Below are 15,197 nucleotides of genomic sequence, written 5' to 3'. Positions count from 1 at the left end.
TGGGAGACACACTGCATCCTGTCAGTAAGATAAGAGTTAAACCAAGACAAGGCTAAGTCTGACATACCAATACGTGTTTTGATACGCTCTAATAAAATATTATGATCAACAGTATCAAAAGCGGCGCTAAGATCAAGAAGCAGCAACATAGATGACGCATCAGAATCCATCGTTAGCAATAGATCATTAGACATTTTTGCGAGGGCTGTCTCCGTAGAGTGATTTGCCCTGAAACCGGATTGAAAAGGTTCACAGAGATTGTTAGACGCTAAGTGTTCATTTAGCTGCTGTGCGACAATTTTTTCGAGAATTTTCGAGATAAACGGTAGGTGGGACACCGGCCGGTAGTTCACCATGAGGTCAGGATCGAGGTTAGGTCTTTTGAGTAGAGGATGAATAACCGCTTTTTTGAATGCTAGAGGAACAGTACCAGAGGAAAGTGATAAGTTTATAATATTTAACACTGATGGACCTAATAAAACAAAAAGCTCCTTGATAAGTTTCCCAGGAATTGGGTCAAGTAGACATGTTGTTTGTTTTGTCCCATTTACACATTTTAACAATTCCTCCAATGTTATTTCATCAAAGAGAGAGAAACTATTTTGGAGGGCAATGTCCGTCGTATATACCGTCGTATTTGTGTTAATAGAACCCAGTTGTAGCTGAGATGCATTGTCTTTAATCTCTTTTCTAATGACTTCAATTTTCTTATTAAAGAAATTCATAAAGTCATCTGCTGAGTGGGTGGAGCTACTGGGAGGAGTCCCTTGTTGGGTTAGCGATGCTACTGTACTAAACAAAAATTTAGGATCATTTTTGTTGAGGTGGATGAGATTTGAGTAATATTTAGCTTTAGCTGAGGTAAGCATGCGTTTATAAGTTATTAAACTATCACTCCATGCTTGATGGAAAACCTCAAGTTTAGTCGCACGCCATTTGCGTTCCAGCTTTCTACATGATAATTTCTGGGCTTTAGTTTCTTCTGTAAACCATGGGGTACGCCTTTTAGGGGCCCTTTTTAGCTTTAGCGGTGCTACACTATCAATGGTGTCGCGCAGGGCGTCGTTAAAGTTGTTAGTGAGGTTCTCAATAGAGCCCACATAATTTGGGAAAGGTGCCATTACTGAAGGCAGTAGGTCAGTAAGAGTCGTCGTTGTGGCAGTATTAATGTTGCGGCTGCTATAGTAGTTATTATTATTATTATTAGTTTGTTGACAATGAGTCAGAACTTCGAATTTTATAAGGTAATGATCGGACATTACTTTAGTGTACGGGAGTATCGTAACTTTAGAGGTGGTGACACCCCTGACAAGCACTAGATCTATCGTATTACCGTTGCGATGCGTGGGTTCATTTATTATTTGTGTAAGACCACAGCTATCAATTATAGTCTGGAGCGCCACGCATGGAGGGTCCGATGGGGTATTCATATGGATGTTAAAGTCTCCCATTATGATTATATTGTCGGCGTGCGTCACTAGATCAGCAACGAACTCTGAAAATTCATTGATAAAGTCCGAATAGGGCCCTGGGGGGCGGTAGATGACAGCCAGGTGCAGAGGCAGCGGTGTGACAAACCTCACAGTAAGCACCTCAAACGAGTTATATTTATTATTTAGGTCCGAGGTAAGGCTAAAGTTTTTGTTGTATATTAGTGCAACACCCCCACCCCTTTTAATGGGGCGGACTAGAACACAGGTTTGGGGTACCATCCTGAGTCCCAAGGTAAAGTTGAAAGGATGGACCAGAACATCAAAAACTAATTGGCTAAAATCTGTGCACAGACCAAATTTAATTGAATTGACATGTTGCAATTAGTGTTAATGATCATTCGAAGGTCCGTGAATAAAACTGTTTTACTGCCCTTAGAGTTTTTCACCCTATGAGCTGCATACAGGTCAGCCATTCACAGGACCAGCAGCCCCCCATGGAAGGAGGACTCAGCGTAAAACCAAAATGGTATTTTACACAAAAAATTGCAGAATTTGTGTGCCAGTTCTTCTGTACAGATTCCCTTCCGCCCGCTGAGAGGGTCAAGATCAAGGTCATCAAACGCAAGTGGACGGAGCTCAGGTGGACTGGTCCCTTCAAGGTCGTGGAACGGACGTCCCACGCCCTTCTACTGGCTGGTGGAGGGGACACCTGGTACCACCTCTCCCTCTGCACTATAGCTGAAGAACCTGACAGATCACCAGGGGATGTCATTGCTGACATCGCCACAACACCTGCCCCTCAGCCCAGGAGACGAGAGAGATTTTCTACCTACATTACTCTTTTCAACTTCTATATTGTATATCCTTGTGTGAGACCAATCCAGTATGCTAAATGTTTCTTAGTTTTTCTTGCTTGTTTGCAGCATAACTATCTGTGTCGTTACATTAAGTGAAAAGTTTGATGTTTATCCCCGTTTTGTTACCTAAATTACTCTGATATTGATAGACGAAAGGCAGGATGTTACACTTGGTAGTGTTACCTGACGGACTGGTGTTTGGGCGTGTTCTACTGTCTTTGTGTCTCAGTTCATCTTTCCTGGCGACAGTGACTGACAAGTGTCTAAGAACATACAGCGGACTTTAAATAGACTGGGTCAAAGGGGATAGCAAGACTTATTTTTGACCTGTGCAGTGTGATTAATTACGGGGGACACAATAGCTATTACCGTGGTAATAACCTCTATATTTGTTACGACTCAACCCTGAACCATTGGTGTCGGATGCAGACAACATACGCTGGTAAGTGGTGCCCATCGTCCCTTTTATGTTGTTTTGGGGCTTGACCTGACTGATACAGACGCTAAAGGAATTTTTAAAATTAATGTCCTTGAGAGGGCAATAACTACCTCTACACCCTCTGTAGCACCTAAAGTACCACCCCACCTCGGTGGTGTTTCAAAGGCTCACATCCGTGCGTGCTAATGACATCACCACCGAAGGCCTGGTAACTTTGACCTTTGACCTTAGGAGCGGGTGCAGACAACCTGTGGCTCAGGTGGATGCCAAAACCTGGGTGACTGTGTTGCTTCTTCCGCTGGACGTCCCTTTTAAGTTGACTGACATGTGTACCCTTCTGTTGACAATGCCACCCGACTTCTTCCCTTTGTGGCCCAAAAGCTGAATTACACGCGTTTTCAAATTACAGGACCCTCTCCGTCCCCCAACAAATTGGGTGACATCAACCGTTACTGGTGCACCACACTGATAGATGGCTCTAGGATAGGCCCTTGGGCACGAGCTGACTTATTCTGGTGTTGTGGGGAGCACAGATTGTACATTAGAATCCCGACGTCAACCGTTGGGCTTTGTGCTATGGTTAGACTGATGACCCCAGTCACCAAATTAACACCCCTTGGAACTCCTGTTTCAGCGGCCTCTCTAACTCCCCGCCGCCGTTGAGACTAACCAACCTGACTCGTGACTCCGTTGAGGGACTTGCTGAACAACTTGCCCCGACCTCCCTCAGGGCCGTTCAGATCCGCATAGCCCTTGACCGCATCCTAGCCAAGGAAGAAGGAGTGTGTGCAATGTTTGGTGACCAATGCTGTACCTTCATTCCTAACAACACTACCCCCGATGGCTCAGTTCAGAGGGCCTTAAAGGGCCTCCAGGCCCTGTCTAGGGACACATTAGGCAGGTGGACTGACCTAATTAAGTCTGTCTTGGTCTCCATTCGGAGTTTTTTTGGCCATCATAGCCTCATGCGGTTGCTTTATCCCCCCTTGGGCTAAGTGTCACTAAAGGGGGTCTAGCAAAGTGGTAACTTTAAGACTTTCGAGAATTGTTGGTTTACTTCCCTGACCATGACGACATTGACGTGGACTCCTTCCATCTATCTCCCATGTAAATAAGCTGTTGTTTTATTGCTAGCTTGCTTAAAGAAAAAAAACAGCACCTACTTTAATGTGGGGCGTGCTTTATAAGTTTTGTACAAGTAATAAAGATCTTATTAGAAGATCTTAAAGGGGGACTTGTTGGAAGCCATATCCATATTTAAGTGTTACTTCTTTCTAAAAACTCCTGTAGTCATATTTACATCAGCTAATGTCTCGTGTGGTACAAAGTGCTTGGATTCGAGTGTCCTTGGTTAGAGTCAGAGCGCTGTCTTTGTTGAGACTGCCATTACATTCCTGAGATACGGAGCACAGCTAGACTGGGGAAACAGCAGGTGGGGGGGACAGGAGAAGGGAGAAGTAGACAGGAGTTCTGGGGTTTTGGTAGACCGATCTGGACCGGGCTAGGGAACGCTTGGGTGCTGGGTTGGTCTCAGGTTTGTCCTCTAAGCTTGGAGAAAAAAACACAAAATACCAACTTCTGCCTGGTGATTGAATATAAACAACAGCATATTGCCATAAAAAGAATCTGGGAGAGACTAGCAATTTGAATTCCCCATTGGAGGAATGCTGGTCAACGCAACAGTTGCCAGCCAATGTGTCCACCGGGACTCCAGCAGCTGTGGAAAGAAGTGTCTGGAGTGCCGAAGCAGCGAGGAGGCCTGGAAGCAAGCCAAGGGCCTGGACCAAAGCCCCACGCCCCATACTCTGCCCCCGCCTTCCCCAAAGCCCCCACAGCTCCAACTTTTTCTCAGCTTTTCCCCAATTTCGGCCAGCACGCATCGGCCACTGAACAGTCTGCCCAATGGACTGAACCACACCCCAAAGAGAGACAGACTGTTTGAGTGGATCTCTTTTTTCACCAAGGCAGCCAAAAGCCCAACGAGGTGTCGGCAGGCCACCAGCCTGAGGCACCACCGAGCCATCTATACGAGCACTAATCGAACATGGACTCATACGAAATTCAGTTGTGTGTTCAAAATTAATTGGTAATTAACAATATTGGTAACTACATCCATTGCAAATGCCGGGAAAAATATTTTTGCAAATGTCTTACAGTCATAAGTCTATATACATTCATCTATTTATATTCAATGATGTTCATGATCAAAGTATTTGTTATTCCTTTACTAAATCAAAGGGTAGGCCACTAATTGTGTTCTGTGAGATGGTTTTACAGCAGGCTGGTAACAGCGATCGCTCTGAAGGAGGGTCATAGACGGAATTTTTGCCTCGTATAAAAACATTGAGGTTTTTGCCTCTATCTGTGGTAGAGATTTAACTTAGTGGTCTACATCAGAAATGGTTTTGGTCCAGGGTCTTAAGACCCTGGAAGGAGGGTATGTCGTAGAATTTCTGACCTTTTGACCTATATTTCTTGTCTTTTAAGAATGTCCGCTCATTTTCAATTCTCTTCTATTTTGTGCCATTGAATGGACCAGTTGTGGGACAAAGGTTAATATGGAGTTGTGCCAACCTGTCTACAGAATGTTTAGAATTTCCAAATATGACTAAGAGATACAAGGTTGTTTTGGAACGGACAAAACCAAAACAAAACAATCATGACGCACTAGATAAAAAACAATGACGCACAAGAGACATATAAAAAATGGCAGAAGACCGGAACTCGACAGTGATTTTGGCTTGTGTGTGTCTTGTTTGCTCCGGAGTAACATGTGGTCTGTCTGCACGGCCAACTTAATTCAACCTGCACTTCTGATAATGGGTAAATAAATGTGTTGTACTAAATTACTTTTGTTGCCTGCTTAAGCTTCGGACTATCCACTACATAACAAAGGAAATAAATTGCCTTTTTATAGTAAACAAAATGTGTTTTATTTACAAAAAATGTAACATGAATTCACAACCGTAATAATTTTCAACTAAAAATATTAACCCTTAAAACTAAAATATTAAGTGTAAGTTTCAACGACACTTACATATATATTGTGGCAAGCTGTTAAGGAAATTAAATATGTATGGAAGTCTGAATAGAAATGAGAAACATTAATATATACTGTAAATAAGAAAGACTTAGTCCGCTGATCTGAAAAAGAGCCAAAGCTGTCAAAGAGCTGAGGGACCATCTTCAAAGTGCAATGCTGAAACAAATAATGCGAAATATAAAATGTAACTTCCAGGGCTTGAGATTAGTGTAGTCCTGTCGTCCTGGGGACGGTAAAAAAAAATTGTTAATGCTCCCCGGGACGATGGCTTTTTACCATTTTTTTTTCTTTTTCTTTTTATGTATTTATTCATTTTAAATTTTATATTAAATGTCTTGGTTTTTCCACCCTCTGAAAATCCTATGAAATGTTTAAGAAGCCATCCTATAATAATACAACAGCTATTAATGTAACAATACAATAAAACAAATATATTTAATGATGTTGCTTTCATTTTTTTAACAACAGGCTAATGTATATTACTTTATATAGATTCTACAAGAAACACAAAACTTAAAAACTAAATTATTTACAATTGCAGACACAAGGTTGTTGTTCTGCAGTGCTGTGTGCTAATGTGCTTCGTACACCTGCCAGACCGCAAGCAAGGTCGCAGAGAAAATGCAGACTGGATTTTGAGTGATGTGGGCAATCCATTCCACTTGTTCTATATGAACAAGTGGAATGGATTGGATACTGACGCACTAAAGGGGCTCTCTATCTTACACTATGAAGTGAGGGGAAACTGAGTGAATAATGACAGGTTATATGATTATGTATTTAATCTCATATTCGGGCCACTTTATAATGAATATGTCGGCATGTATTTGTAAAAAAATAAATTAAATAAAATAAAAAATATTTTTTTATTTTTTTTAACACCAAATTATTTTGGGGGCTTAAGAACATTTTAGGGGGCTTGAGCCCCCCTAAAATAGGCCTAACAACGCCAATGCTGCCACCCCCGTATTTCAGTCGAGGTGGTGTTCTCAGGCTTGCATGCTTCCCTCTTATTCCTCCAAAACTAACAATGGTCGATATTAGAGATGTCCGATAATGGCTTTTTTGCCGATATCTGATATTGTCCAACTCTTAATTACCGATTCCGATATAAACCGATACCGATATATACAGTCGTGGAATTAACACATTATTATGCCTAATTTTGTTGTGATGCCCCGCTGGATGCATTAAACAATGTAACAAGGTTTTCCAAAATAAATCAACTCGAGTTATGGAAAAAACTGCCAACATAAAGTGAAGTATATTTATATAGCGCTTTTCTCTAGTGACTCAAAGCGCTTTTACATAGTGAAACCCAATATCTAAGTTACATTTAAACCAGTGTGGGTGGCACTGGGAGCAGGTGGGTAAAGTGTCTTGCCCAAGGACACAACGGCAGTGACTAGGATGGCGGAAGCGGGAATCAAACTTGCAACCCTCAAGTTGCTGGCACGGCCGCTCTACCAACCGAGCTATACCGCCCTAACATGGTACTGCCATATTTATTATTGAAGTCACAAAGTGCATTATTTTTTTTTAACATGCCTCAAAACAGCAGCTTGGAATTTGGGACATGCTCTCCCTGAGAGAGCATGAGGAGGTTGAGGGGGGCGGGGGGGGGGGGGGTGTATATTGTAGCGTCCTGGAAGAGTTAGTGCTGCAAGGGGTTCTGGGTACTTGTTCTTTTGTGTTTATGTTGTGTTACGGTGCGGATGTTCTCCCGAAATGTGTTTGTCATTCTTGTTTGGTGTGGGTTCACAGTGTGGCGCATATTTGTAACAGTGTTAAAGTTGTTTATACGGCCACCCTCAGCGTGACCTGTATGGCTGTTGACCAAGTATGGCTTGCATTCACTTGTGTGTGTAAAAAGCCGTAGACATTATGTGACTGGACCGGCACGCAAAGGCAGTGCCTTTAAGGCACGCCCTTAATATTGTTGTCTGGGTGGAAATCGGGAGAAATTCGGGAGAATGGTTGCCCCGGAAGACTTTCAGGGAGGGGCACTGAAATTCGGGAGTCTCCCGGGAGGGTTGGTAAGTATGACTGGGAGACGCAACTGCTCTGTAATTATCCCTACGTCCGTGTACCACTCCGTACAGCAGCATTTTAAAAAGTCATACATTTTACTTTTTGAAACAGGTACCGATAATTTCCGATATTACATTTTATAGCATTTATCGGCCGATGTTATCGAACATCTCTAGTCAATATGACCAAACAGTTTGTCCGCCCACAGGACATGTCTCCAGGAATTAAGGTCTTTGTCCATTGATCTCGTTTAGTGGTTTCCAAACTTTTTGACTCGAGGGCCGCATCAGGCTAAAACTATTCAGCCGAGGGCGGATAGGATATAAAGAATATATATATATATATTTGGGAAGGCAATTCTAAAACCTTAATTTTAGCCATTCCTTTACCACTTTTGACGTGCGTTTGGGGTCATTGTCCTGTTGGAACACCCAACTGAGCCCAAGACCCAACCTCCGGGCTGATGATTTTAGGTTGTCCTGAAGAATTTTGAATATATATTTATTGTCATTGTACAACAAAATTGTAAGCAAAACTAATTTAGTGCAAATTCATAATAACACATAAAAACATCAATAAAAACACATTAAAATACCAAGCACACAGCTCACATGCACAGACATTCTTGTCTTGTGTTCAGCGACACTATTGCTCTCGGGTAAAAAGTGTTCTTAAATCTGTTTGTCCGGCATTTTATTGTCCTGTATCTCCTGCCCGAGGGCAGCAGTTCAAAAAGTTTATGTCCGGGGCGAGATGGGTCCCTTATGATGTTTTGGGCTTTTTTGGGGCACCTGGCACTGTACGGTTCATCTAGGGCAGGGGTCGGCAACCCAAAATGTTGAAAGAGCCATATTGGACCAAAAATACAAAAACAAATCTGTCTGGAGCCGCAAAAAATTAAAAGCCATATTACATACAATACAGATAGTGTACGTGTCATCTATCCATCCATTTATTACCGCTTATTCCCTTCGGGGTCGCGGGGGGCGCTGGAGCCTATCTCAGCTACAATCGGGCATGAGATATAAATTGAATTAAGAGGACTTAAAGGAAACTAAATGACCTCAAATATACCTACTAATGAGGCATAATGATGCAATATGTACATATAGCTAGCCTAAATAGCATGTTAGCATCGGTTAGCTTGCAGTTATGCAGTGACCAAATATGTCTGATTAGCACTCCACACAAGTCAATAACATCAACAAAACTCACCTTTCATGCACAACCTTAAAAGTTTGGTGGACAAAATGAGACAGAAAAAGAAGTGGCATAAAACATGTCCTAGAAAGTCGGAGATAGTTATACATGTAAACCAGGGGTCACCAACCTTTTTGAAACCAAGAGCTACTTCTTGGGTAGTGATTAATGCGAAGGGCTACCAGTTTGATACACACTTAAATAAATGGCCAGAAATAGCCAATTTGCTCAATTTACCTTTAACTATGTTATTATTAATAATTAATGATATTTACACTTAATTGAATGGTTTAAAAGAGGAGAAAACACGAAAAAAAATGACAATTCAATTTTGAAACATAGTTTATCTTCAATTTCGACTCTTTAAAATTCAAAATTAAACCGAAAAAAAGAAGAGAAAAACTAGCTAATTCGAATATTTTTGAAAAAATTTAAAAAAAGAATTTATGGAACATCATTAGTAATTTTTCCTGATTAAGATTAATTTTAGAATTTTGATGACATGTTTTAAATAGGTTAAAATCCAATCTGCACTTTGTTAGAATATATAACAAATTGGACCAAGCTATATTTCTAACAAAGACAAATCATTATTTCTTCTAGATTTTCCAGAACAAAAATTTTGAAAGAAATTCAAAAGACTTTGAAGTAAGATTTAAATTTGATTCTACAGATTTTCTAGATTTGCCAGAATAATTTTTTTTTAATTTTAATCATAATAAGTTTGAAGAAATATTTCACAAATATTCTTTGTCGAAAAAACAGAAGCTAAAATGAAGAATTAAATTAAAATGTATTTATTATTCTTTACAATAATAAAAAAAATAAATTACTTGAACATTGTCAAAATTGTCAGGAAAGAAGAGGAAGGAATTTAAAAGGTAAAAAGGTATATGTGTTTAAAAATCCTAAAATCATTTTTAAGGTTGTATTTTTTTTCTAAAATTGTCTTTCTGAAAGTTATAAGAAGCAAAGTATAAAAAATAATGAATTTATTTAAACAAGTGAAGACCAAGTCTTTAAAATATTTTCTTGGATTTTCAAATTCTATTTGAGTTTTGTCTCTCTTAGAATTAAAAATGTCGGGCAAAGCGAGACCAGCTTGCTAGTAAATAAATAAAATTTAAAAAATAGAGGCAGCTCACTGGTAAGTGCTGCTATTTGAGCTATTTTTAGAACAGGCCAGCGGGCTACTCATCTGGTCCTTACGGGCTACCTGGTGCCCGCGGGCACCACGTTGGTGACCCCTGATGTAAACAAACTACGGTGAGTTCAAGGACCGCCAAAATTAGTAGGACAAAACGTCTCTCACCAAATACTCGAATCAGTGAAGCATGTTTAATATAAACAGTGTGCTTTATAACAATTAGGGAGGTTTGTGTCATGTTTGTCCTCCTACAGAAAACCATATTAAAACAAAAAATATATTTTTTTTCCCCTCATCTTTTTCCATTTTTCATACATTTTTGAAAAAGCTCCAGAGAGCCACTAAGGCGGCGCTAAAGAGCCGCATGCGGCTCTAGAGCTGCGGGTTGCCACCCCTGATCTAGGGAGGGGAGACAGCAGCCAGTGATCTTCATGGCAGTTTTTATGACCCTCTGAAGTGCATTTCTCTCTGCCGCCGTGCAGCTGGCATACCATACACACATGCAGTATGTCAGCACACTCTCTATTAAGCAGCGATAGAAGGACACAAGCAGTTTTTGTGACAGGTGGTTCTTTTTGAGGAGTCTCAGAAAGTAGTAAGTAAGTAATTTGGAGGTAATCCTCCTTTTTCATTGTCCCATTTACTCTCTGTAAAGCACCAGTTTCATAGGCAGCAAAACAGGCCCAGAGCATAATACTACCACCACGCTTCACGGTAGGCTTGGTGTTCCTGGGATTAAACCTTTTCTCCTCCAAACATATTGTTGGGTATCGGGGCTCAATTTTTTGTTTCATCTGACCACAGAACTTTCCTCCAGAAGGTCTTATCTTTGTCCATGTGATGTCAGAATTGTAGAATTGATTGGAAACTCAAGACAGTATTGACATTATGTTCTTTACAAGTGTATGTAAACTTTTGACCACGGCCGTATGTCTGAGAACACCTAGTACTTCTGAGAACTCCTTAAGTTCTGAGATGTACCAGCACTGGAGGATATAACGTCTTCATCATAGCGTCTTGCTAAACCATTGGTAGTTAATCCTTCTCAACCGTGTTGACTGTTAGCAAACAAATATTGGATAGTTCTTTGCAATTTCAGGATATTAAAAATGTGTTCATCCCCTAATTGGACCACTGTGAATTTACCTGATCTGAGTTAATCTATCAAAGCACTTAAGTGTTGTGAAGGATGCATATATGTTTAAGAGTTCTTTCTTTTTACATAGCCATGTTTAGAGTAGCTAGTACTTTTCCTTTGTATATTCTACTAGTCTCTCTTTGTCTTCAGATTGTCTGTTTAGTGTCTTAAACCATCAAGAATGTGAAACCAAACCCCCAAATCTTCCTTATCAGTGTTGCGAGGGGGAGAGGCTTTCTTTGTGTGAAAGAAGTTGGCTTTTACATTTGAATGTCAGATCAAATAGAGTAGCCGATATGAATGTATTGGTTAAACTGATCTCCTAAAACTTTAGTAAAACTTGAAAATATTCCAATTCTGTCTTGATGGTCCTTCTTACTCAGCATATATGTCATCGAAAGAATTTGGGATTGACCAGTAACTTAGATTCCCGGGGAGGAAGAGCTGGTCGATGCAACAAACTTGGAGTTGGAAATATGCATACATAGGACATGATAAAAGTACTCACTTGCCTAATAATTATTTTTACAACACTCATAGCAATCAGATCTCACCTCCTCCAGCAACTCACTGAAGCCCATCCTGCAGTGAAAATGATGTCCGGCTTCCGACGGAATCCACCTGGAAACAAAAGTCCCGTTTTCTGAAGCTGAAGTCAAAGTGAACTTCCAAGTTAGCCCAGACGTGACGTAAAGGACAGCTTTCATAACTAGGGATGATACTCGAAACCGGTTTCCCCTGTTGTTTAATAAGAATTGAACCGAGTCCTCGGACTCGAATCCCTTTTTGAGAACCGGTACCCGTTATGGAGACCACTTTGAGTAAAGAAAAAGAGTTGGTTCTTTATTCGAATCCCTCGGAACGAATCCCGTCCCGACCAGAAATGCCCCGTGTGACATCACAACAAATCTCGTCACGTCGCTCAGTCATTAGGCGCAGATAGGGAAAGCAGGAAAAAGATGGACGGGAAAAAGCGCTCCAAGGTGTAATACAGTTCAAAACAAAAAGGTATAATCCAATGAATAACTTTACTGAGAAATTTGAGCAGGGTAAAGACACATTAACACTTTTACGACCAACCTGAAACATAGCAACCAGGCTAGCAACGCACCTCCTTTATGGCAGCTGTCGCAACGTTCTTAAAGCCACCGCAGCACATACATATATGCCATCTCCCTTTTTTTAACTTTTGTTTTTCTTTACTTGTAAACAAAACAAAATCACACTGTATATGTGTTGTCTGTCTAATTATAAATAATGCAGACGAGGCGTGTTGGCTGAGTTCTTGACGTTTACTTTCACAGCGTGCTCATGACCGCATTCTTAGCTGCCGGGTGATGATATGCAACACTTTTCGGGGCTACCGCGCATGCTCGGCACTCCCGTTGCATGCTGGGTAGTGTAGTTGTTATATTCCCAAGCTCATAACATCTTTCCCACTATAAAGAAATAATGTTAACTCAATAAAGTGTATTTCTTTTTTTAGCTTTAACTTTTCATTTTTTAGCATTGTAACCACATTTGCAAACAACTTTTCTCTTCATAGAATTTTCTTTCAATAAAGAAATAAAGTGCAAAAATGTCAAAGCATCATAACAAACAGTTATGTCAAATAGCAGCAGAATTGCACTTTTTGGAGAGCTGTATTATTTTCAGTTTTGTGCCCAAGGGACGGATTTTATTTAACACTATATTATTATTTATACACCTATAGTGATCACAGAGACAGGTTGTTTTTGTGTTACTGTATATATTTGTTTTTCTGAAAAATCCCACTTAATATACTTTGGGTAACAACAGTCAATATTTTTTTTTTTTTTATTTTTTTTAGGGGGGTAACAGTCAATATTTATTTATTTATTAGATTACTTTTTTTTTATATATATAATAAAAGTGAGCTTTTGTTAAACCAAATATTGTGTGTTTTTTTCCATATACAACAACTTATCTGGACTCGATAAGAGAATCGATAAGGAATCGGTTCGATAAGAGGATTCGATAATAGGCTCGAACTCGATAATTTCTTATCAAACATCATCCCTAGTGGTCTTACCTTTTATTTGCATCTCAAGTAAAACATACTTTGGAGTAAAACTTTGGATACGTTTTAGAGCTTGGAAATATGATTTAGTAGCGCATTTTAATATTCTTCTTGTAATAATTGTTGTCGATTAGCTGACACATTTACACTGGTACTTTCTGTATTTGAATTGAGTTAAAAAAAAAAAAAATGAAACAACAACTTCATGGCCACTCAAAGTACTACAATTTACTGCAGTAAGATTTTCTTTATTTTATAGTCCGATGAGCAAGAAAAATGACGTCACGGTTACATGAAATACTTGACACGAGTTGTACGACGGCGCTATTCAACAGGTAGGGGCGACATTGTGACGAATACAACAGACAAGCCATTGTAATGTCTGCTCGCGGAAAAACAAACAAAAATCCTAATCTACGATTTGACTCCCTTGAATGGCCTTGACGCTCCAAAAACAGGAGCAGGCTGTTCTGAAAACATCCCAGACGACACCTCAATGATGGACACTTTTGACCTCCCTCCCCCCTCAACGACACCTGGAGTCAAACTTTTGCTTGCATGCTGAACGGCCCCAAGCCTATGAATATGAACACTACATCAACACACCCCAAGACAATGGGCATACACACACACACACACACCCTCCCCACCGCTTGATTCCCCTTCGGGGTGATGGACGGCTGGCAGCGCTTCATAGCAGCAGTCGACCTCCAGGGCCCCAACTCCCCCCCTCTGTTGCGAGTTGTCGTGATTAAATGTAACATGTTTATGTGTGCATGGCATGGAGGTTTTTTCCCCACTCCAGATTAGGCCCCTTTAGCAGCCCAGTCTAGATTGTATTTTTTTATTCATCTTCTTCCCCAGAGTTTTACCTTTTTCCCACCTTTTACGGGGCGCCTCATGGCGACCCATCAGCGTTCCTGTTCTGTAACCCTGTACACTGTTTGTCTAACCTTGAACGGGTTTGTGCTGAAAACATAGTTTCGTTGTACTTGTTGCAATGACAATAAAGACCTATCCTATCCTATCCATTTGGTATGACACCTGACCGGCCAATTGGTTCAGTTAAAAAAAAAGGAATAGACTGACAGCAGATTCCTAACAACACTATCATATACATATTTGACAAGCTTTTATACAGTAAGCCCTAAAAAAACAAAACCGTTGTATAGATAACGATATATATATATATATATATATATATATATATATATATATATATATATATATATATATATATATATATATATATATATATATATATATATTAGAATTGTGTAACTCTGACAAAATAAACAACAACAAAAAAAATATTTAAGGTAGAATAGTCCTTAAAAGGGTAACTGCACTTTTTTGGGGGAAATTTTGTTTATCGTTCACAATAATGCATGTATTTTCTTTTTTTAATATGAAATAAATGCGATCAAACGTCCTCAACGGAGCATGTGGGAGCCGCTCTATTCTGCCTATAAAGCCCTTAAAAAACATCCAAACACCTCCATTTGTCATGTCTGTTGATCATGTTTTTGTTTTGGCCATGTGCTGTTTGTTTTTTGGACTCTTTTTAGTTCCTGGTTGCACTTCCTTGTTTGTTTGTTTCCATAGCAACCCATTAGTTTTCACCTGTCCTGTCACGCACCTGTTTCACGTTTTGACTTACACACCTGTTGTTAATCATGTCTGTGTTATTTAAGCTTTTTATTTTCTGTCGGTCTTTCTGGCGACATCACATTCATGCTCCACACTCTCGACACATCCTTATGATCCATGCTGCTCTTTTTATGCCCCTCTTCTCATGCCAAGTAAGTTTTTGTTTAATAGTTTTTGTGCCCTTGTGCAAGTCTTTTGTTTTGTATAGCCAAGTTTGT

General features: G+C 40.0%; 1 protein-coding gene across 9 annotated transcripts in view; it reads right to left on the bottom strand.

The window, feature by feature from the left end:
- Positions 1–12,540, bottom strand: part of LOC133665041 (solute carrier family 22 member 6-like) — a 45,489-nt gene extending 32,949 nt beyond the window's left edge. For 7 of the 9 annotated variants that reach the window (XR_009828678.1, XR_009828679.1, XR_009828680.1 and 4 more), the window contains exon 1: positions 11,843–12,240. Coding sequence is in view for 6 of the 9 variants with exons in the window: in XM_062070196.1 (XP_061926180.1) it covers positions 11,843–11,995 (153 nt within the window). In the remaining 3 variants the exon portion in view is untranslated. Of the gene's footprint in view, positions 1–11,842; positions 12,241–12,368 lie in introns of those variants that run through there. The other 2 variants (XM_062070198.1, XM_062070197.1) reach the window with 2 other exon arrangements.
- Positions 12,541–15,197: the final 2,657 nt, after the last annotated feature.

This window comes from Entelurus aequoreus, linkage group LG14 (assembly GCF_033978785.1).
Source record: "Entelurus aequoreus isolate RoL-2023_Sb linkage group LG14, RoL_Eaeq_v1.1, whole genome shotgun sequence".
NCBI lineage: Eukaryota > Metazoa > Chordata > Actinopteri > Syngnathiformes > Syngnathidae > Entelurus > Entelurus aequoreus.
The sequence above is the reverse complement of the archived record's forward strand: the minus strand, read 5'-3'. Positions and strand labels throughout refer to the sequence as shown.